Source organism: Poecilia reticulata, chromosome 13 (assembly GCF_904066995.2).
Source record: "Poecilia reticulata chromosome 13, P_reticulata-male-v2, whole genome shotgun sequence".
Taxonomy (NCBI): Eukaryota; Metazoa; Chordata; class Actinopteri; order Cyprinodontiformes; family Poeciliidae; genus Poecilia; species Poecilia reticulata.
The window spans coordinates 19,039,715-19,063,629 of record NC_088842.1 but is presented as its reverse complement, the minus strand read 5'-3'; the positions used below and the strand labels follow the sequence as shown (position 1 = coordinate 19,063,629).

General features: G+C 38.7%; 1 protein-coding gene across 1 annotated transcript in view; it reads left to right on the top strand.

Annotated features, from left to right (window-relative positions):
* Positions 1–13,911: 13,911 nt before the first annotated feature.
* Positions 13,912–23,915, top strand: part of lekr1 (Leucine-, glutamate- and lysine-rich protein 1) — a 77,787-nt gene continuing 67,783 nt past the window's right edge. The window contains exons 1-2 of the mRNA XM_008425324.3: positions 13,912–14,047; positions 17,188–17,291. Of these exons, the coding sequence (XP_008423546.2) occupies positions 14,044–14,047; positions 17,188–17,291 (108 nt within the window). The 5' untranslated portion in view covers positions 13,912–14,043. The remainder of the gene's footprint in view (positions 14,048–17,187; positions 17,292–23,915) is intronic.

Sequence of the window (23,915 nt, the reverse complement as noted above, 5' to 3'; positions counted from 1 at the left end):
TGTTCCACTTTTATTCCAAGCAGAACTGCAGTAGCTTGTTCTGCACGATTTTTGTCCTGACCTTTCTGTACAAACTGCTGTAATGCAAAATGCAGACGAGAGAAGAATTTGTGAGGAAAGCGTCACAAATGATAGAATAGGTTGTATTCCCGTCTTGCTCACGCTTTAAGACCGTGAAGGTATTGTTATATTATTTGTTTTTAAATTGCGTTTAGATTTACATTGTCTGTCCGTTATTTTATTTTTTATTTGTTTTCATAAAGGTGACATAAAAAGCCCCAGGCCAAGTTTTTGCTCACTGAACAAGTATAGAATAGAATAAAATAAAATAGATTAGAATAGAAATACACTTCATTTTCTCACAGAGGAGAAATTCAAATGTAACAGCAGCATCAAGATATATAGATATACACACAACAAAAATGTCCCTTTTGGAAACAACAACATGCCTTTGCTATTATACAATGAGTTTGCTAAAACATAATGCTCCAATTTAAGGTGAAATGGACCCACTAGTGTGAAGAATACAGTTGCTAATTTTAAATATACTGTTGTCAGCAAATACTTTGCTAAAGCAATGTGCAGGTTGCAAATAATTGACAAAAATTTTCCATATAGCATTTAAATGATCATTCCTATATTTACTTGGGATTATTCTGAAAACACCATTAACCAAAAAAATACATGTATATAATTAAAGAAATATGCTAATATGTAAATGTAGCACAAATTCTGCAGTTTAGTTGGCTGGTAACCTCCACATCTTTCCTGTTGACTTTACATGAGGTACTGGTACTGGACTAGACCTCTGTCCCCTGACTTCACAGGTTCATACTGACTTCTCTGTGTTGCTGTCCTTGCATAGTGGATCCTGGTACCACGTTCTCCTTATGCACCTGGCCATCCATCAGACCAGGCAACTTCTTCCAGATGGTCCAGTCCTGATGCTCGTGTGCTCTTCAGCATGGGCACACGGAGCATTTAGCAGCTATGCATTCCCCATAGAAACAACATAAAATGGCCTTCTAACACCTTTAGAACTGTCGTTAACATCAGCAGTTTAAGCTAGAGTAAATCATCTGATTGATCAAACCACATGCAGGGACCATCCGTCACCTCATGCATCAGTGAGCCTCGACTGTTTCTAATTCTTTACGGCTCCTTCTTTGGCCCCATTCTGACAGGAACACCCCACAAGCGCAGTAGTTTAGAGATGCTTTGACGCAGTTGACTAACCATCATGTTCTGGTTCTTGTCAAACTCGCTTGTGATTTGTCATTTTACCAAAACTTTCAGGTTAAAATGTTTACTTGCCGCCCCGAGATCATACGGTTTTGCTTGTTTGCTGTGTGTGTATGTGCAATTAGGCTTCTGTAGAACTTGCTGCAGAAGGAATGTAAGGTTTCTGTAGCAGTAAAGATGATGAGCATAAATTAGGCATCGCTGTCTTTGACAAACTGCCTTGGTGGAGTGCTCTAACAATCCTTCAATATGAAGAGTTTCAGACAGATTGGAGCTAAATGGCAGTAAAGACACCATGAAAAAACGATAAAACCAGCTAATGTTCTGTAATAGCTGCAGACATGCACCACCAGCTTCCATTTGCTGGCTGACAGGTAAAAGCTGGTGGGAGAGCCGTGGGTGTCGTTCACGCCGGGAGTTCAGATTTCATCCGTCGTCCTTCTCCGCCCTTTCTGCTGCTCCGATTCCCGCTTCTGCGTTGGTGTGAGTCCGCTGTCGGATCCAAGGGCGAACAAAAAGGGAAACTGCAGAAGGTTGTCAAGGCAACACAGGAGACCCCTCTGCCATCCGCCCCCTCAAACACGCACTCACACAGGTACAACGTGTAGCTCGCAGACGTGTGTTGCGAATACGTCATCGCGCACATTTGCAGTGTGAGGAAAGAATCGTGGGATGGAGCTGAGGAACCTTTCACGACTTCAGCAGATGAGTGGGCAACTCCAGCTGACGGAGTGTCACGAGTTTTATTTATGCAGGCCTCAGTGGCCGTGTCCTATTTTAACGCAACGCCGAGTGGCTTAGTCACAGATCACAGTACATTCATCTTTAAGTCTGCAGGAAGCTTCCCAGCGCAGCTTTCTAATTAGAAATTCATCATTAGATTGCTCCTCCTCTTAACCCCGCATGTGTTTTTCCGATGCCGTCTGCCCGTCTCATGTGTCATTCATGTGTTCTCTCAAAGAGCCCCGACGCAGTTTTAATAGCTGGGCGTGCCCACGCTTCTCATGCAAATGTGGGGAATAGCAACTACAAGGCAAAATCAAGACAAACATTCAAAACAAATGCCTAATTAGTAGCTAGGGGATTCAAATGGAGCCAACAGCACCACAGTGATGGGAGTCGATTCACTGGAGGGAGGGAGTGACATAAATGTCAGGTTTTAAAGATGTGTTAATGTGCACTTTGTGGTGCAGAAGAGGCATTGGAGGCTGGCTCATGGCGGCTTTGTGTGCGTGCTCACATCAGGGACAGCGCATGAGTGCAGTGTCAGCTATTCCGGAGCTTTATGTGTCTGTAAGTGTTAATTAACTACAAAATGAAGCGAGCATTATCAACCGGAGAAATGGATGAGAAGCTGTTAAAAAGTGCAAACACCTTGCCCAGTCATGCAAAAAGATCTGACTGACGCTGTCGAGTTCTGCTCTCGCTGGTGGAATTAATGATCAAAGGATTATTATATGATGTCGGATCGCAGCCCAGGGTGAATTAAAAATTAACACGCCAGATGTTACCAATGAAGGCCGGATTAGTCAGGAAGTGGAAGGCGTATATACAGGAAACAAGCTGACCCTGAGCACTTTTTTCTTTTCTTTCTTTTTAAGTTTCGCTGCAGAGATTTTTATTCCAAACTTTTGATATGTCTGCCTTCGCCTAGGAACTCTGCGTATGTGTCGGCAGCTTTTATTGTTCACTGTGTAGCGGATAAACTAACATGCGTAGGAGAATGAAGACTGGTTACGTTGGTACACCAGCAAAATGCCACGTCCGTGTAAGCACTGCAAGATTCCAATACTCATTAACCCTCTCCTGGCTCCTGCCAAGTGTAATTTACTCGCCCTGCGTGTGTGTGTCCACAGAATGATCTTGATTAAGACACACGCCCTTTCAGAGGGCCACACCAACGTCTTATCGTGACGGCAAGGAAGGAAGTGACGCTGACACAAGGGATGGGTCAGCATGTGACGGGGGTCAGCCATGTTTTGGTTTGGGTCATTTCCCCTGTGAAATCCTGAGTTTTGCGGTGGACACAGACTATTACATGTCTTCAAACTTGATTTAAAGGAAAGAAAAGGATTTGATCAAGTATTCACGAATGGACTGTGAGTACAAGATCAAATGGCAAATAAAAAAATTGACTGAGTGAACTCGTCATCCAACACAAGAAGCAGTGTACTGAAGGTGAATTCATTATGGACACTTGCAAAATTTTTCAAGCCACTTTTTTTCATATTATATCCTCTAAGGTCAATATCTTTAAAATCAGTTGCATTGAGATCCCTTTTAATGTGATGCCTCCAAATGAAATTCAGAGCTGCCAATTTGCTTCAGAAGATGCCTAATTGGTAAATGGGGTCCATCTGTATGTATTTTGTCCTTCATCTAAATTCAGTCATTCTGTGGATGGGTTTGTTAGAGAACATTAGTGAACAAACGCATCATGAAGATAATTAAACATACAGTTCAAGGCTTGGGATAATGATTTGAGGAAGTTTAAAGTATGGTTAGGCTATAAAACCGGATCTGAACATGTCTCAGCATAATATTCAATACATTGTCTAAACTTCGAAAATATGATTCAATTAAAAACCTACCAAGATATGTCCATACACCTAAAATTACACGTCAGGCTCGGGGACCATTCATCTGTGAAGCAACCAAGAGGCCCTCTTTAACTCTAAGAAACCTGCAGACATTCGCAGCTGAGGTGAACGGCCAGTAGAGATGCACTTCATAAATTTGAATTTGTGGAAGAGTTGTAAGAAAGAGGCCCTGTTTAGATTTTACGACAAAGATTCGAATGTTTCAGGGCCAACTCCCAAGATGAATGGAGAGGGAAAAAGATTTGGTGAGGGGCAGATTAAGAAATAATATTGTTAACTGACCAACGTGTTTCATTAATAGGTTTCCTAACATTTCAAGCTTTGCTGCATTTTACAACAAGCCATGAAGGGGAACCATAAGCAAAGATGGGGGATGAAGTGTGGTCACATGAAATGAAAATGAACAATTTTGACCTATGTACAAACAGCCCACATTCAATCTAGAGTTACAGTATTGCCATATTGAAACATGATAGTGGCAGCATCATGCTGTGGAGATTTTTTTGCACTGGAGATAAAGACACTGGTCACAATTCATGATCACAGGGTTACAACTAAGAATATAAATCCTTGACCTAAAGCCAGTTACAACATCAACAACAAATTGAATTAAGTTGACATCAAAACATCTCAATTCATTTTCGTCCTTACTGTTGAGGATATTTGGGGGGGGGGGATGAGTGAAGAAAATGATTCAAAATGTGCAAAATGAGAGTAAAAAAAGAACACATGAAAGGAAGAAGTCTTGAACATATGTTTAAAATATGGCTAGAGTTACTGGTGCAGCTGTGTCTTCAGTGGTGGTCCTGTGGCTAGATAACCCCAGTCAGACAGCCACGCTCAATACAGATCAGACTGAGATAAGAGGCTAGGGTGCTTTCCAGATACAGACTCACACACGCACACCTACACACGCAGACACACAACCAAACAACACATGTTGAATTCAGATTACCAAAATTGTAAGCGCATATCCATTGTTGCACTTCACTCTTTACTCAACAGCTTAAAATGTAGAAAAGGAACAAGCCAATTAAGATCTTCACCAATTTGCCTTACCTTGTGTAGCATTTAGAAAGCAGCGATGCAAATTTGGAAAGAGAACAGCATAGGCAGTAAACAAAATATCTCTGAAGGAGCACTAAAGAGAGATGCGCTATAAAAAACAAATGTGTGAGTCGCTGCGACTCAATTATCGGTTATTATGTTGAATATCTAGTGTCAGCATTAAGCTTATTAAACCCAATTACCTTGTTTACTGCTGTGATCTGCAACAAGGGGAAGTCACTGTTAGTTAATTGACTGTAACTGCACAATAAAATTAAAAGGCTAATCTTCCAAGAGTACTTTACCGACTGAGCATCGGGTATTCAGATGACTCTAGCTTCCCTTTATGTATAACAATAAACAGCTACAATGGTACAATAAAAGTATCCTGTTTATTGGATGCTGACTGAAGCACGTAGCCCCCATAAAGTAGATCATAATCCGCCAGATCAATCACTTGCTCTGGCTCTTAATTTATTGCAAAATCTCGGGTTCAGTGTCTGCCTACACTTTGGTTTGCTTTGGATTCATTCCTGTGGGATTGCTCACAGATATTCTAACACAGGAAGTGTCATTTCTGACATGCCATGGAAAAAACACTTATTTTTTTAAAGGAGCAGTATTATGTGTTTTCAGCCACATTTAATCATTTTATTACACAATCAAGTAACTCTGTGAACTTCAGTTATAGAAATACTGTATATAATAAATTTGTCTTGAATTTGGACCGCTGTGTCTAAGTCTTTCTGAAACCTAAGCAAGTCATTACACCGCCTTTAACAATGTTTTCACCAGCATTGCACTGAGATGTAGCTCTTCTAATGAGCTCAGCTGATGTGCAGTTCCACCAGGTGTTTGCTAATTGCTTCTGGCTAGTCTGAAGGAGCTGAGTATGGGAGTCATGGATGCTCTGTAATGTGGAAGCTCGGAAGCTTTGAAACTGCAGCTGAGGAGGAGCTTCATCCTCGAAGGCAGCGCTCGGTCCCCCCACGCTGAGTAGTTGCCACGGGAGAGTCGAGGATTTCTCAAGCATGCATGAAAGAATCAAAGCAACACTCCGGGTATGTTTTTGATGAGAATATGATGTAAAACAAAACAAAGAAAAAGGTTGATTTTACATAAAGCTGCCCTTTAAGAAAGGTAAAAACACAAAGCCGTCTGTAAAAGAACTGCATTGAAGAGTGTCATCGTGGAGTTATAGGCTATTCACATGCCAACTGGTTGTTTGAAAGTGATCCCAGAAACAAAAAAGCATTTTCTGTACTTCCATTGCAATTGGAAACATGTGGAGAACACTTAGCTCTACTGGGACTTTAAGTGGAACCGTGTGCTGTGATCAGATGTGACTGAGATTAATTGTTCAGCAACATTCCAGGTGGGTTTGGGGCAAAACATGGCATAAATATGCGGATAATCACTTCACGCCCTCTGTTAAGTGAGGTAAAAGGTCTGTGATGCTGTGGGCCTGATGTGGTTCCAAAGGTCCCTGGGATTCATGTTAAAGTGTGTTGCATAAAATGCTAAGACATCTTTAATCAAAATGTACTGGCATCTACAATTAATTTTAACATCAGACATTTTTTTCAGCAGCATAATATTGGTAAGTAAGCTCGGAAATGATTCTCTAAACACAACAACCAGTATCCAGACACAGGTTTTGTGGAAAAGCTTTGTAATGGGAAGACAAGAGTCCATAATTGGGGAATTAGGAGTTTACATAACCAAAAGTAACTGTGCAGAAACGAATAGCCAAAGAACCCCTCTATTTGTGTTCCAGTCTAATTCAATGTTATAGGAAAACACTGTTAACAGAAGGGGGGGTTGTACAAATAACACAAACGGAACATTTATGCCAGTGTGAATTTTTCTTATGGTATTTTTTCCCCCCAACTGAATAAATGTATTGATTCAATGTGAGATCATGCCACACCATTAAAGGGATGATATTTATGAAGTGCTTTTACCAGGGGGACAATAGCTGTGACCTGAAAATACATATTACAATTAACAGCATGTCACTATCTCTATTGCATTGTTTTGAAAAAAAAAAGAAAAAAGTCCAAGGGTGTTGCGTGCCCACAGCAGCATCTTTATTTTTAATCTGTGTGTAAGCAGTGCTTTTGTGAAACAGCCTCCAGATGTTCAGAGCTGACATAATGACATATTGCTCCCTCAGCTGGTTCACGTGACTGTCAAACTGAATTTACAAGGCGACGGATTCACAGACCCGGCCGAACACCAAAGGAGAGCTCCAGCATATGTGCAGTGGTCTACCACTGATCGGGGGCAGGTGGGCTTCGTCCTGTCACTCATCACGTTCTGGTCAAGCCTTCGCTGCATAGATGAGATCCATCTTGGAGCTCCTTGGGGGTTAATGTTCAGACTGGAGTGTTGACGGAGTCAAACATGGAACTCGGTATTTATGAGCTGCAGAAGAATGTGTTGAGACACACAGTCATTTTTTCCCTGTAGCTCCACCTTTCCGTGAGGATTGCCTCCATCTGTGTGTGACATGTGGGCTTCTCTCCTTCCCAGAGGTGTCTGGATCCAGACGGCTCCCACTCAGGTTCTCAATGTGGCTTCACTAATCTGCTGTAATTATGTCTCTCAGCCGGCTCACTCCTATTTGCACACATCTATTGACTGCCCTTCTCTCTCCTCTATCTCCCTCTGCCTTTTCTTCTGTTTTTTTTTAAAATTCTTCTCAGGGGACCAGAGTCGTAGGCGCCTCAGGGTATCAGGCTGTGCATGTGTGACACGAAGTTACCCATGCAATGGGACGTAAACCATGCCAACATAAAGCTCCAAGGACTACCTCCTAATGATTCAGGGTGGAAAAAAAAATGCCTTCGTGACTCGCCTTAAAGTGAAAGGGTTTCCCAGTGCAATAAACATACACGTCCTGCTTGTCACGCAGCTGTGACGCATAGATTGCGTGTGTCATCAACCATTTCGCCTGAGGGGAGGTGTGGTGATAAAGTACTTCAACTGACAAAGTAAATGCACACCACCTGCCTGGTTAAATGTGAGGTTAGTTCAAGGGTATGTTTCAGAGAGGAAGGATTAAACCTTTAGCGATTTTAATCCAAGACAACACAGAGATTAAATAGTAAACCTAACTCCTAGTGGGGAGTTAAATGATATTTTAGTCAAGTGTACAGATTCAGCTGTTATTTTAAATTCATCACAATAAACGTAATCACCCTAGTAATCAAACATTGGCCCAAACTCCAACTCAATCAGTTCTAGAAATGATCCAAAAGATCTCAGATTCATTTTTAGCTGCAACAACAGAAATAGAGGTATGGATAAACCAAGATACAGCTAATTATTTAACTGATTATCAAAGCTTTACATTTTAAACTTATAAAATTTAATAAAAAAAAAAAACTAAATAAAAATGTTATCTAAAGTCTAAGTTTCTAACAATTTCGCATTTGACTTGCGAACAATTCTTGACAGGCCTCAGGTTTTCGCAAAAATGGATACCATTAACCTTTCTCCATGTGCAATAATGCCACCAATGAAGGCCCAGTGTGTGAGTTCAGGACTACAGCCCAAAACTTTCAGCATTTAACTCCACATTTCTTTATCCATAACAATACAGTGTTTTGTCCAAACATGCCACTTTTGAATGTCTGTCACTCATTTGCCTTATCTTCCTAAAGCAACAACATCATCAAAAGAACTCCTGAAATTATGCAGTGGCTTTCAGCTGTAGCGTGCCCCTCATCAGCAGTCCGCTCCTGGTCATCCCATCTGAAATTCTCTGGAGGCGACCCTGATGTGACATTGTGTGAACCGCTCAGTTTTTCCACAGAGATTCACCATGACTCTCGTTATCCTGCCACTTAAGTCTCCTAACCCTAACCTATATACAGAGGACCATGGTGCAGGGAGACATATAATCTTCACAGATCCTGGTATTTAGCCTCTTTTACAAAAAAAAAATGCATGATGTAGAAACCTTTCGTTCAGCTGTACTATTCTTGTGTGTTTTCATGCAAATTCTAAATATTCTTTCCAAATTTTTCAAACTCAAAGATTAGACCTCACATGTGATGCATCCTTTAGTTTGAGTTTTTAATTTAATTAAATGTTTTGTTTTTTGTTTTCATTATGCAATAAGGCCTTATCTTAAGAAGGTTACATTATTCCCAGCTCAGTGCAAGCTACCTATTATGCAGGAGGAAATCAAAGTCTATTCCAGGAAACAGTTACTCATAAAATGTTACCTTTTGAACCTCATTGCGTTATATAAGGTTTTGGGGAAGTTCATAAAGTACAGTACATTTACATACTATAAAACAAGATGTGAGCAGGTCTCCATGCAGTAATTTTAGAAATCGTGGCTGTGCCTGACACAAAGGATTTGAGAAGAAAATGAAAAACGCATTCTGTGTAACAAAAAAAAAAAATCCCGAGCTACTTTAATTACTTCCAACCTCTACCAGTTCTTTTTTTTTTTTTGCTAATTATAGATTATTGTTATGCTAGGTATTATGTCGGGTTGAACTTTGTTTCACCTCATGACAGTTTTTATTTATTGAAAAGGTAGGTTGGTTTTACAAGATAAACCTGTTCCTTTCCAAAACAAAATATAAAAAAAACAACCTCTCTGTGGAGCATCTGGCCTCCATGTCAATGCGTGTGAACCCCGCTGAGCTCATTAAACTGTTAATATTGCTGTGTTCCTCCTCGCAGCACCTCAAACCTCTCAAGATATTGCATGCTCTCTGGCTTAAACACACAGTCCTCCCCTCACACATGCAGACACTCACTCAAACGCACATACAAAGCCCTGCAAAGCTTCCCTGACCAAATGCATGCCTGACTGAGTACTTACGCACATACTAGCAAACACACACAGAGGACTGCTGCACAGCGCTCTTATTTAAACTGATGTGAGTGCTGTCACGACATCCGACTAGTCCTATTTGTTCCACAGAAGCCTTGGCGTGAGAGAGCAGGGTCACCCCCACTGGCTCTCATGCAAATCCATTCAGCACACACACAAGGAGTACACACTCTCTCAGATCCACGCACATCCGCAGACACACACACAAGCACTTAATAGTCTTTCAGATAAGCAAGAAGGCAGAAAAGAATATGTGTACTTCAATTGTCCAACCAACCAAAAAAAAAACCTGTCATCGATTTTGGGACAAAATAAATAAACCCAATGAGAGAAAATATATATATAAAAAAGTAAAGATCAAACAACACACAGGTTAACAGTTACACTTCGTGAAACTGCCAAACACATCGTGCTACATTTCATTGTTACAGTAAATAAAATAATTAAAAATCATCCTCATGGTTTTAATGCTCCTGAAAATCACTCTGCTCGCTGCTGGCCTCAGATGGTAGCGAAAGGTACTGCAGCCAGATTGATATTACAAATCATTACGTTTTATAAATTTTTGGCTGAGTACAATATCTCAATAATTTTTACAATCTTTTGTGATGTTCAGAACTCTCTAGTTTACATATGCTTTTAATTATTAATGGGAAAAGTATTTATTTGGTGTAATTAATCAGCACTGACACAAGGGAAAAAACCCCCACTGAAATAATTGTCTCATTCCCACTGAACCGATGACGAACTGGGTAATTGATTTGGTACATCTACAAAGAGATACCAAATTGAGTCTGAAGTGTTTTGGCAAGGAGACTTTCAGAAGTGAAACACACAAGACAGGTTCCCTGTTTAACTTTAGTCCTTGCAAAGGAGCTAGACTCTCACATTAGAATGTGTAAGAGGGGTTGTTAAACATAACAGTCAACCATTGAGAGGCTGTTTAGGGACATTTTTAAAATTACTTTAATTAGCTTCATTTTCCACCTGTAAACTGTGGGTGGAATTCAATGACTCCAATTTTCGGTTGGAGGTTTGGGAGACTAATGATTTAAAAGGTGTGGCTATGTTGGGCATTTTCCAAATTGAAACGCTGCTCATGTTTATTTTTGACAGACTTATGTCCTAACCAGGGTCAGTCTAAACCCAAGTCTTTGTTTGAACTCATGGTGGTTTATAAGTGTACATGGTATAAACCCAGCTAAGGGTAAGACCTATAAATAAGCTCTAAAGTTTGATCCAATGGGGCTTCAGCAGAGACAATCGTACAGACTTAATTAACACTTGAGGGGGGTTTCTCATAGAAAGTATTCCTGGTTCAATTGTTCCATGCTAAGTTGTGTCGTTTTCCATATCAAAGCTACTGACAGAGCTATTCCTGCTATTATCTTTGCTTTCTGCTTGGCCATCAAAGGAGACAAAAAAAGCTTTAGGTTGCAAATTTAATGCAGCTGATTATAGGCTTTAATATAAAGATAACCTTTTTCTGCAGTTGCCTTTGAATGATTCACTGAATTTTATTACATTGCATTATGATTAGATTTAGTTGGACCTATGTAAATTTAGCACTATGCTAGCTTGGAATGGATAAATATAAACTGAGCTTAAACCAAACTGGGTGTAATCTAAGTTCTTTTCTTAAGTCTGTTTGGCTTGTAAAGTGAACTATGATGACTTTTGTTTTAAATTATTTTGCAGATATGTAAGCTGATTTCTATTTCTCCTCAACTAAAGTTTCCCGTGGACGGGCTTGTAACAGGTCCACAGATTGAGCTTTGTTTTGTGACCTCTCAGAGACATAAGTAGCAGCAGTTGTTTTCAATAGTAGCTCAAGAGGCGGGTACATTTGTGAGCTAGTCTTGTGAAAACAAATAACACAATCATAAATGAAGACACTGACTGCTTGAGGAATCACGATTTGGGGAAGTTTACTGTGCATGAAAAGTGGTCCTCGGGGCCCAAATATGTCAAGCATAACAACATTACTCATTTCATGCCAAAAAAGGTTTGTGGGTCATATTTATCCCTACTCTCCTAAATCTGGGCATGCACACGCAAACACACACACATACACCCCAACCCCCCCACACACACACTATTGACTGTCGCCCATCCCCCTGCTTCTCCTTTTCCCCCTCGCTAGCAGACACATGCACGCAAGCTCACACTCAGCGCTCTTCATTATGTACTTGCCCAAACAGCATAGCGTGCCGGAAACAGACTCAATACGTGCCAAGCTCCTGGTCCCCGCAGGCTCTGTGCCCCTAAAACACTGGATGCACCTTCCTAAATTAGGTTAATTTGCTTTGGCCACAGACAATGCAAAAATCATAGTCTAGTGGTTTGACAGAAAAAATCATGACCAGGAACTAATTACATTGTGTTTTTCACAACGACATCTTTCAGAAATGATCTTGATTGGGTTCCATAACAGGAAGAGCTGTTGACTAATTTTGATAGATTTGGCAATTAAAAAAAAAGAAGCACAAGAAGGCACTCTTATAGACTTTAACATCTATACAATAAAAATCAAAAAAGATTTTTCATTTTATAATTTAACTTTTAGTTTATATGATATTTCAGTATCTGATTAATTTTAACATGCATGAGGAAAAATAGAACTGTGAATAACAAAAATGCGTGAGGGGGTTCTTTCTCTGATTTAAACACCTTGGATGGGATCTCTATGGTCTCTAATTGAGTAATTCCCTCCCCCTCCAGTCTTTTATCACCTTCTTGAATGAGTTTCTGCTCCTGATGGAGGACAAACAAAGACAGAAGGAAGGTGGGCTTGATTTGAGTGGGTGCAATTTGCAAGATAGAGACTGCGTCTGCACTTTTCATTGATTGGTCCGTAAATAGTCCAACATGGTGCATCCCAAATTAAGTCATACAAAGACACGTCTAAAAAAAAAAAAAAACAATACAAAAAGAGCAATATTACAAAAGGCAAAAAACCAGAAACACTTACAGCAAAATTAGATCATGCCATAAAATAATACAAAGATCTATTTCTTGATCAAAAAAAAATTTAAGTACTAATAAAACATAAAAGGGCAAAATTGTTTGTCAAAGGACATTTGTTAGGCTCCCGGTTCCATGAATTAGTTTGCCCTGTAACAGCCCCTACAGGAATGTCTGGCTGCTCTTTCACATTACTTCTGAGGGAATGAATTAAATGCACATCGCAAACAGAGCATGCAAGCCTTTTCAGGTCACGTGGCGTGACCTCATGGCGTTGCCCGTTTCCTGGAAAGTTTAGGCAATCTGGAAACCTGTTTGTATGACATCATCTAAAGATAAATGAGGTTATTAATATGATCTTTCGGTAATTGTTTTTGATATTCTTCTTCATTTTATCTGCAAGGCACACTGTCACTTTGCCATACAAGGCTGCATCCCTTCAGTGTCTGTTGAGATTCATGTGAAGCCTGCAGCTGGTAAGCCGTAGATTTAAAGTAATAAACCAACTGAGGCTTCCTCCCCCTGACAATGCCGCAGTTGTTTGAGGGTTAACTGTTTCTCAAGAGGCTAATGTGAGCTACCACACTAGTCGCAGAGTGGAATAGATTATTTAAAATACATTCATAAAATTACATTTTTATATACATGCAAATTGTAAATGCACTGTTCGTGAAATAAAAGAAAAATGTTTCTAGTAAAAAAACAATTAAACATTAATATATTTAAGGGATTTCAACAGCAGAAAATAACAAAAAAATAAATTGATTAAATTGTCTGAGGGACAATCATACAAAAATGTCCAGGTGACACAGATTATTCTATTTTAAATGGCAATGAAAGGCTTGAAAAATAGAAACAAATCACAAATTTAATTTCACAAAAGTAAAATGCCCAATCTTACTTTGAGTTATTGTATCAATACAACTATGCAGAAAAAAAAAAAACGTAAAAAAGAATCTCAAGGAACCCAGAGGTTTTTTTGTTATTATTATGAAGCACTGTCAGGATAATTTCTAACAGTGTTTTCCAGTTTTAAAAGTTTGTCTCTTTTAAAACTTTAGCTTAGTTTTAAAAGTAACAGACACTGAAAATAGACCAGCTGTCCCAGCATTAAAATAAATGCATTTCCGTGAACAGAACCGACACTGGTTGGTTTTATTTTTGGTAACGTTAAATGCCTACGTGGCTTATCGTCACTCACGTCCTCCCTTAGTTGTGGCGCAAGGCTGCGTCGTAGCCATAGCAACGACGCAGAGAAACCTTCCCGGCTAAGTTTTTTGAAATCTTGCTCTTGTCTTCCTTGCATCTCCTTCGACAAGACAGGCAATAAGAATGGGTAGGTGGACATTTTTTGCATATTGACAGAAGACTGACGTGTCACCACTCAGGTATTCTCGTGGTGGCAAAGAAAAAAAAAGTTTTTAGAGAGCGCACACTGATTGTTTAATTAAATATTTTAGCATGAATTCATTACCCGTTGACCTAGTTCCCTTTAGCTTTTTATACAAGTCTCATTCTATTAACAGGGTAAACCAAATGTCTGCAGATGATATCATTCTATACGCATCAAAACAGTCAGCATTTTCTGTGTTAGCCAGTTAATGTATTGTCTAGCATTCTAATATTTTTGCTTCAGTCAGTTTGAGTAATTTCCTCGCATCATCCTGAAAACCCACTAAAAACAGTTCTTTGAAATAACCACACCTACAATCTGTGAGTAATAACTAAAATTGGTTGTTGGTGTAGCTTTTTTTCCAGAATACTGCTTTTAGTAGATGCTTTCCAGATGATGACAGGGGAACACCTTTATTGCACAGAAAACAATGAATAAAAAACTTCCACCCAAAGACTTATTTCACAATAATTGGTGATGTTTAGTCAGATTGGATAGGCGTCTCTAAGCAGCTGTTTTCATGTCTTTCCACAGATTCTCAATTCTCAGATTCTCAAAGTCTTGAGTTTTAGTGGGTCATTCTGACATGTGATTATGCTTTGATCTAAGCTATTTGTAGTTCTGTCTGTGTGTTTATGTTTTTTTCCCTGCTAGAAGGTGAACATTTTCCCCAGTCTTAATCATTTTGCAGACTCAGGTTTGGATCTAGAAGTGTCCTGCAGTTCAATTCCAGTCAATCATTCATTCCCATCATTTGCACCCAATCAAATACTTCTTATTTTCTTCACTGTCCTTGGTTAAAATGGAGCAATCCAAACGGCTCGTTGACCAGCATGCTTTAAAGTGGACATGGTATGATTAAAGTCATGAGCATTATTAGTTTCCTGCAATATAAAACATTTTGTATGTACTCAACCAAGTTTAGTTTTGGTGTTATCTGGCCAGAGTACTTTATTCTACATATTTGCTTGATTTCCTGTATGGCTTGTGGGAATCGTTAAACAGGGCCTCTTGAAGCTTTCTTTGAAGAATGATTTTCTTGTCACTCTTAACCTAAAATCCTGATGTTTACATTGCATGACTAATAGCTGCCAACTAATAGCTGCAGGTCCGTCATGAACCTTTGAGCAGCTTCTCTGATTAATTCTTTTCTTCCTGGTCGTGTTCATTTTGGCAGACAAGATGACCTTTGTCTTAGCAAAGTAGCAGTTATGCTATATTTGCTCCGTTTTCAGATAATGATGGTTCACTCTTTGAGACGTTGAAATCTTGGGATATTCGCAGAACTCCACTTGATACTATGTTTGATTGCCAAAAAATACAGTGAATCTTCTGGCCATAGTGTGGCGAAAAGTGAAAAAGTTGCATTATTTATGCGTGCTTTTGTACAGAACAAATAAGTTTATGAACCAAGTTGCCCATTCTTTCTTTAGACTGATTAATGGTTCAGTCAAGGCTAAAACAGACAATATCAGCCCTTCAAGTCTGAATCCATCTAAAATGACAGGCCGGCTTACTGCTGTCACAAAGCGTTACTAATGTATCCGTGCTGTGTGAGCCAGCAGTTGAGGATCTAAGCTGTGCTTTAAAATGCTGAACCTATGACAGCTTGCGGCCCAATCAAGATATTAGAGTGAGTGAGCATGAAGCCTCTTCCTGATTGGGCTTGGTTTGTGAAAGCAGTGCAGTTGTGCAGGACCCTGGAATGTGAACACAGAAGACACTAACTAATGCAGTAGCCTTTTTAGATACATCCTGTGTCAGTGTGCATGCCAAAGTGAGTGTTTGAGTGAGTACACAGATTTTATGGGATTGTCTGCCCTTCGTGCTTTCTGCTGCTGACCGCATCATTTACATATATGTACATTTCAGCAATGTTGCCTCACTCCGTTTCCATCTAATTTTTTGTGAGTGCTTTTCCATTCACTAAAAGTGCTGATGGATGAATAACCTGAGTGTGCACAACCAGACCGACAGAAATAGGCCAGAGTCAATTTGCAAAAATGCTTTTCTCTCTCGACTTGCGGTCCCATTTCTAACCACACTTACACAAAACTATTACACAAACACTTTTTGTAAAGTAACAAAAACTAATGCACGTTTAAATTTACTGTAATGATTTGTCATTTACTATTAAAGCAAACGGTCATCTTCGTTTCAAGTGGATATGCACGATAATTTATTTTCTACAAAGTTTGGGAATTTCCCACTGTCAAGAAAAGGTTAATATTTCTCTGGATTAGAAAAAAAGAATATTTGTGACAAATCAATCAGTAATGCTCAGAATATAATGTACTATCCTAAAACATATCTAGTTTAATGGGAGGATTCTTAAACCAGTATAAGACACTAGACATCTTAAATTGATGCTACCAGACGTATTTTTCAGATCGTGGCTCTATATCAGTGTTTCCCAACCCTGGTCCTCAAGACACACTGACCTGCATGTTTTAGATGGGTTTTTTTTTAAGGGACCTACAGTGAGGTTACATTTTCATTAATTCACCCATTTCTTTTACATAAACCCAATTGGAGCTGTGATGGTCTGATAAGTCAATTTTCACATATAGTACAGGATAGGCCATCATGTCCCTTGTTTATCAAAACATGTCTTATCCAAGACTACTCTATATATCCCAGTCTGTATGAATCATTACTGAATTATTATTATTTAGTATAATAATGTGTGTTGTTGATTAAGCAACACTAAAAGTGTGTGATATTACCCCTTTAATAATTGATGCGTATAGAATGATATCATCTGCAGACATTTGGTTTACCCTGTTAATAGAATGAGACGTGTATAAAAAGCTAAAGGGAACTAGGTCAACGGGTAATGAATTCATGCTAAAATATTTAATTAAACAATCAGTGTGCGCTCTCTAAAAACATTATTTTTTTCTTTGCCACCACGAGAATACCTGAGTGGTGACACGTCAGTCTTCTGTCAATATGCAAAAAATGGTAGCTTGCTTTATTTGTTACTATATATAATCCACCCATTACATAGTTCAGATATGTTGATTATTAACAGTACATCAAATGAAGTAGATTATTTCATGAAGCTATCCTGCTCCTTCTAGATTACAAAAAGAAGCCAACAGAAGAAAAGCTTGCTGAGAACGAGCAAATGAAAATCCTTCCTAATTCTCCTCCACTCTACCCGCTGCCTGAAGAGATAATAAAGGTGAGTGTTGTTTCAATCAGATTTCTTTCTTCTGAAATTCTTTAATACAATGACATTGTTTTCACATGTACTTAGCTGAGTAGTACATGTCTCAAAGCAGACCACTCTAACACTATATGTTTTCCAAATAATTGCTTTATTTTCTAAAAGTGGGATATATAAAGTCCCGAGTATTGCTACAGCAATCCAATTTTATATGCTACTGTAATCCATATTATTTGACAAAGAAATGGAACAATGCCTCCTCTTAAGATTCCATCTGTTGTGAGACAAAACACACACAAAGTATCATAGCAACAATGGCATGTTGCTTTTTATCCTTGCCAGTGTCAGGTGGTAGCTGAATATTCCCATATGCTATGCCATATGGTATGTGTATAAATTTTCCAGGAGTATTTCTTGCTTTTCCTTTTGAACTAGATGCTTAGCTACATATCTCACTGGTAATAAAATCTTAAAAGGCCAAGTTTTCCACAAATAAACAGCTGAAAAAAATTTGAATTTCTATATAAAAATGCTCCAGCTCTATAATCCTGAGTAATTAAGCAAAGAAATGCTTTTGGTAAATCGAGATAAATGGCAAATTATTTCCTCGTTCTATCCTGACAAAGTAAAGCATCACTGTTTACCTTTCATGCCATCAAAGTAGGTTGATTTTCCATGCCGGTTGGAAACTAACCTCAAATGTGTGGAAAAAGTATTGTTTGTATGGATGAACAATCTCCTTCACATTATAAATGCAGAGTATGCAGCTGCTGCAGACTAATGAGAAAGACATTTTCCACTGTTACCTTTAGTTTCCATAAAGGCCTAAAGCTGAGTTACAGTCTTCCCTGCTTTTTGCTTTTAGTGGTAGGAGTCAGACTGTACCACCATAAAAAAGTCATAACAATCCAAAGTTTTCATCGCCACACTTTTAATCATATGATTACGATTGTGACTAACTTACAATAACTGTCTGCTTGTGTGTTTTATGACCTGCAAAGACTTATTTTAACAATATTAGAAGACTTCCCTTTTTAATTTTAGCATAAGATACAATTAGTACAAGAGGTCTAAACATCTTTGTTAAGGTTTTAGGAATCTCATTGTTGTAACGTATTAGTCAGGCGAAGGATTCAAACAATTTTCCAAGGCATCAGATATACCATGCAACACAGTCAAAGCAGTCATAAAGAAGTGGAGAAAATATGACACACGATGGACCAACCTCCATCATGTTGAAAAGACAATTAGGAAACTGGTCAACAAGGCTCCCAAAAGTACAGTAGCACTGTACTTTTATTTGGCAAGAACTGTCTGTGTAGTACATTTCACAGCAATCTCCCACTGGATGGCAAGAAGGAAGTCTTTTCTTACAAGAAAAACATCAACAATTTCAACAATGACCTTTTCTAAAATGGTCATTGTTGAAAATGTGAATGAGAATTTGTTCCTAGTCAACTTACCCGGTTAAAAAAGGTTAAATTAAAAAAAAAACGTTTGACACAAAACAACATAACACATGACCAACATAACTAGATTCCTCCGGTGATTACAGTCAAGATTAAGGCAATTCAGAACAGTTTCAATACTAGTCAGTGTTGGGCCAACGCCTTCAGGCTCCTGACAGAAAGCAAAAGGCCAAAAACCTTTTCATTTTTCAGCATGACAACCCAAAGTATTTATTCAAATCAATGAAACAACGGGTTCATGAGAAGAAGATAAATGTTTTGGATGTGACCCAATCTTAATAATGGAAATCTGTGGAGAGATTTGAGGAAGGTTATGGACAGGAGATACCATAATCCTGCTCAATCTGACAGATCTGCAGTGGTGCACTCCCACCTACAGAATGAGTGGTGTCGTAAGAATTAAAAGGTACTTTGAAAAAGTATTTCTTTAAGTGGGCGCACATCAAAGTAACCCTATTATTTCAGATTTTGTTTTCTTAATCTTCCCCATAAAATATTTCAGTTTGTTTTCAAGTGAGTCATATAGGTTATATGTCAAAATGTGCCAAATACTGGAAAATGTTTTATTGTGTTTTTTTACCATACAAAAAAGCAAGAGAGTGTAGGCTTTATATTCACTCTGTGGCTTTTTGTGTGATACTTCTTTTTCTAAACACGCCTTCATTCTGCTGGTTTTCAGTCATAATTTTTTATAGGTGAATTAATCTCAGATGTTATCTTTACAGATGCAAGATCTTATAGGAGCCTCTACACTTATTGACATTCATAGTAATGGTTTGTGTAAACCATATGAAAATGAATTGCCGTATCTACAATAAAACTTGCCCTTGCAAATTTTCCGTAGTTGACTTTGTTGATTACGGCTGATCGTTGCAGCCCCAGGGATGCATGAGGTGCTTTCTCTGATATGGACTCCTTGTTTACCCGCAAGCTTCTTTAATAAAGTGCTTCAAGACATGTCTGGCCCTAAGTGTTTACCTCTTTAGAATGGGAGATGTCCAACACATTTTTCATGTATCGCTTTATACTGATCCAGTAGAGTTCCACTCCAGCTTTCCTTTGTTTCTACAACCTGCTAGCTTAATTTTTAAAAGCTCGTATTTGTGCAGGACATTGCCAGAACGATTGGTGATTTATGGACAGCCAGAGACAGTTCTCTTCTTTCCAGTTTTAGTATTGATTTGTTTTCTAAAAGAAGCTTTCCTTTTTTCTGGACAAAGCACAATGATCTATTTAAGTTCCCATTAATGTGTAGCACACAATGTTTACATTGGAATGGCAAGGGTTATTACTATAATACAGAGATTTTTTTAACTGTCATATTTTTCCCTATATTTTTTACTTATTTAGTTTTTTATCATGTGGGATTTTGCTTCTGAATTTATCTTCTTACACATCTCTACTGGTTGGGCCAATAGGGGAGGAGGGTGTTATGATGACGGTCTTCCTATTTACCCAGAGAGAGCAATCTGTGGTATCTGAAGTTCTCGTTGTTGGTTGTCATTTTGGTGCAGAAATATTATCATGTTAACCATTTTTTACAATTTGCAATTATTGCCTTGGCCTACTTCAAAGTAAACTTTTTATTAAAACATAGCATGGGATGCCTGGAGAGCTGTTGTTCTGTGCTCACCACTCTTTCCTGTTAGCTGTCCTACTTCCTCTGTGTAGTGCTCTCTAGTAATCTCTGGAATTTCTCATTGAGGCCAGTAGATGGCTGAGAACAATACAGGGACTTTTATTATGCAACAATAGCAATTCCAACCCTGTGAACAGGACACACAAACCCTTCCTAGTTGCCTCCACAATACACACACAGTGAACAGAAAAACATTCAGGGTCTGTTCTGTTATTCGGCCTTACATCTTTCATCCTGCTGCTGTACAAAAAACTCAAATGAGAGTTAGTCATTTCTGCGGTATGCATTTATCTGAACCTTATGTGGCTTGTGTCTAGCTCTAATTTCTGAAAAAAAGAAGGAAGTAAAGTAGAAAAGAAAGAAGGAATGAAGGAAGGAAATAAGAAAAGACAGAAAGAAAGAAAGAAGAACACAACGTGGGGTAGAAAGAAAGCCGACAGACCAGGTGGTTGAGTCTTAGGGTCTTATTTACCTCCCTCTATCATCTACTCAGATTCCAGTAGATACTAAACCGACCGAGGATGTTCAGAACTTAGCCTCCTGCTGAGTGCACTTCAACATCATTTATTGGACGAGGTTCAGGTGGCCGGGGTCGAGCAGAGAACACAAGACAACAAAGGAAGTTGGCACTGTGAGCTCAGCTCTGTGGGCAGCACAGCACACTGGTCGGTGTGGGAGGCGAAGAGGAGATGGTGTACTAACAGGCCCATTTAAGTGCTGTTAATCCTGGTGGGCTAGGAGAGGGCTGGCACTGAAGTTTAATGGTGGGCTGCTGAGAGGGAGTTCTGCGGTTACAGACACACACGCCATGCCTTCCACCACACACTCGGGCACTGACTCAAGCACATATTGCACTGAAATTTCATGCTAGTGTATTGCAACGGCAGTGTACTGTATTGGGGATTTGACCCAAATACATACAATGCAGACAGATGTACACGGACACATACATTAAAACAGATTTGACAGCAACATGAATGCAAGTCTCTGTCAAATAAGATCTCTCTTGCATTGCAAATATCTATAACTGGTTGAATTGGAAGTAATGCAAACTCATCTGCTCACTAGCAACAAAATTGTGCAAAGGAAAGTAGCTGCTGTTTTATTTACCAGAGCTTCCTCTTTAGTGTATTTAAGAAAGATCTGTTTTTGCTACCACAGCAATATCGTAGTAGTGTCATTTGGTTTAAATGTGTCGAGTTGTCATGAAATGCTAGTCAGTTTCTGTTTCTCAACGAGAATTGAGCAATTACAGTTAAGCAACCGGGGAATACGATTGGCCTGTGCCATGGACTATAAACTTTATGTGCTGCTTCAGGGGTAATGTTGTTCTTAACATGGTATGATTCTCTTATATTGAAGACCTTCTCTTCAATAGGCATGTAACAAAACACAAGAATTGAGGCTTGGTTTGCACCTTCATGTTGAAGTTGTGGTTAGGTAAGTTTTAAATATGAAATATTTTTTTATTTACTTCATTCAACCATTCAGTCAGAAACATTCTGTGAGTCGTGGGAGAGCTACGTCCTATTTAACCCAGAAAAGGATTATTTTAGATTATTAGTAATATCAGAAATTGTGGAGTGCGCACTATTTAGATCAACATTATACAGCCCAGAAATTGAATCAGAATTAGAATAACTACGAACTTGGAATAAAGAAATACTTAACAGGAACAGTCACTGCTTAGCTTATATTACTTTTAATCCAGAAAAGGATTTAGAACAAACTTAGAATTGTTGAGTACTCACTTTAACCCAGAAAAGGAATTAGGTCAGTCACTCTTTAGCTTATTTTATCAGAAACTGTAGAGTACTCACTATTTAGAAATGGTATTAGATACTTGGCAATCCTGAACAGGAGCACTTAGTTTACATACTTTAGAACAACATTAGATTGTTTTTTTCCCCCTTTTTTCTTCTTTCCTTTGGTTTGTTATTTTGTTTGTATTTCCTTTTAACTCATGTAAAGCACTTTGAATTGCCTTGTTGCTGAAAATGTGTACCTTACCTTACCTTACCTTACCTTACCTTACCTTACCCTACCCTACCCTACCCTACCCTACCCGACCCGACCCGACCCGACCCTACCCTACCCTACCCTACCTTACCTTACCTTACCTTACCTTACCTTACCTTACCTTACCTTACCTTACCTTACCTTACCTTACCTTACCTTACCTTACCTCACGTTAATTAGGCAATTAAAAAAGGGCTATTATTTTTCTAAACTAAATTATTTGTATTTGTATATTTTCACAATCCAGGTCCAACACCTTAGTCAATATTTAAAAGGAATAATAAATTATTTCAAAACTTTCTGAATTTTTAAAGTAGCAAAGATCACTCATAAAAGAGAGGTTTTAACATGAATTGATGGACATTTGTACAAAATCATAGACAAGATGATAAAAATATCCGTATTTTGGAGAATCTTGAGCACCTGCATTGTTAGTTTGGCTATAAAGTAACCTAAAATAAAGACACAGATGTCAAAATAAAAGGTCCATACAGATACATTTTTGTACAAACACACGTACCTTTGCTCTTGTACCACAAAGGACTTTTTTCCAAGTTGTCAAAGTGAGATTTAAACTTGGAAGACCTTTGCCTGTCTCCTTGGGCAGCATTCCAATCCAAATGTGGCCGATGGCTTAGGTATTTTTATTGGGAACACCAAGCAGGGTACACCGTAGGCCTTTTTTTTACACACCTCTAGCTCTTCATGTGATGTTTTCACTATTCAGTCACTACATAGGTGTCACAAACTCACAGGACTTCAAATGCATTTTGTAACAGAACAAGACGTACACTTCGGAAAGGGAAAGCCAAGCTCAGTGTCATTGAGCCAGAGAAGAAGCAGCAAAAGCAACTAGAAAATGAAGCAACACTTAGTTTTGTTCATTTTGAAATGTGATCTGTGAAGAGCCCTTAAACTCAGTGTGCAACAGGACAAGATGCTCACATTTAAACAAATTCAGATTGTGGATCTGCAGCCACAAATACAGTGAGACATCAGAGTATCCCGCAGAGTTTGAAATAGATGAGATTCCACTGAAGTTGTGCTTCACAATCTAACGACAAAGTTATTGCAACTTCGACTGAAGTTGCCTGGAAAAATAATTTAGAAACATAACATTTAAATACATTCTAATCACAGCAGATGTACATCATACCTTCATCAAATAAAACCTTGAAATCAATATAACTGACAGATTTATACTCTAGTTAGTATTTTTCTTTAAATCTCTGAACAACTGCTCTATAAAACACATTTTTTTATATGTATTGAATTTTGTATCTGGGAGGGTTTTTTGGAGGTTAGGTAAGGTAAGGTGGATGTTAAGGCTGAAGCAAACAGTCATGGGGATATTACTCACTTACAGAACAAACAAATCCCTTTATATCCTTTAGTAAAGTTGTACTGGCACCGCCTTAACTCAGTAAAGTGCTTTTGATATTTTTTTTGTCTGCACGCACGCTGGGGTCAACCAGTTCTACTGGACAAACCAAAACTTTGTTGGCCTGCTGG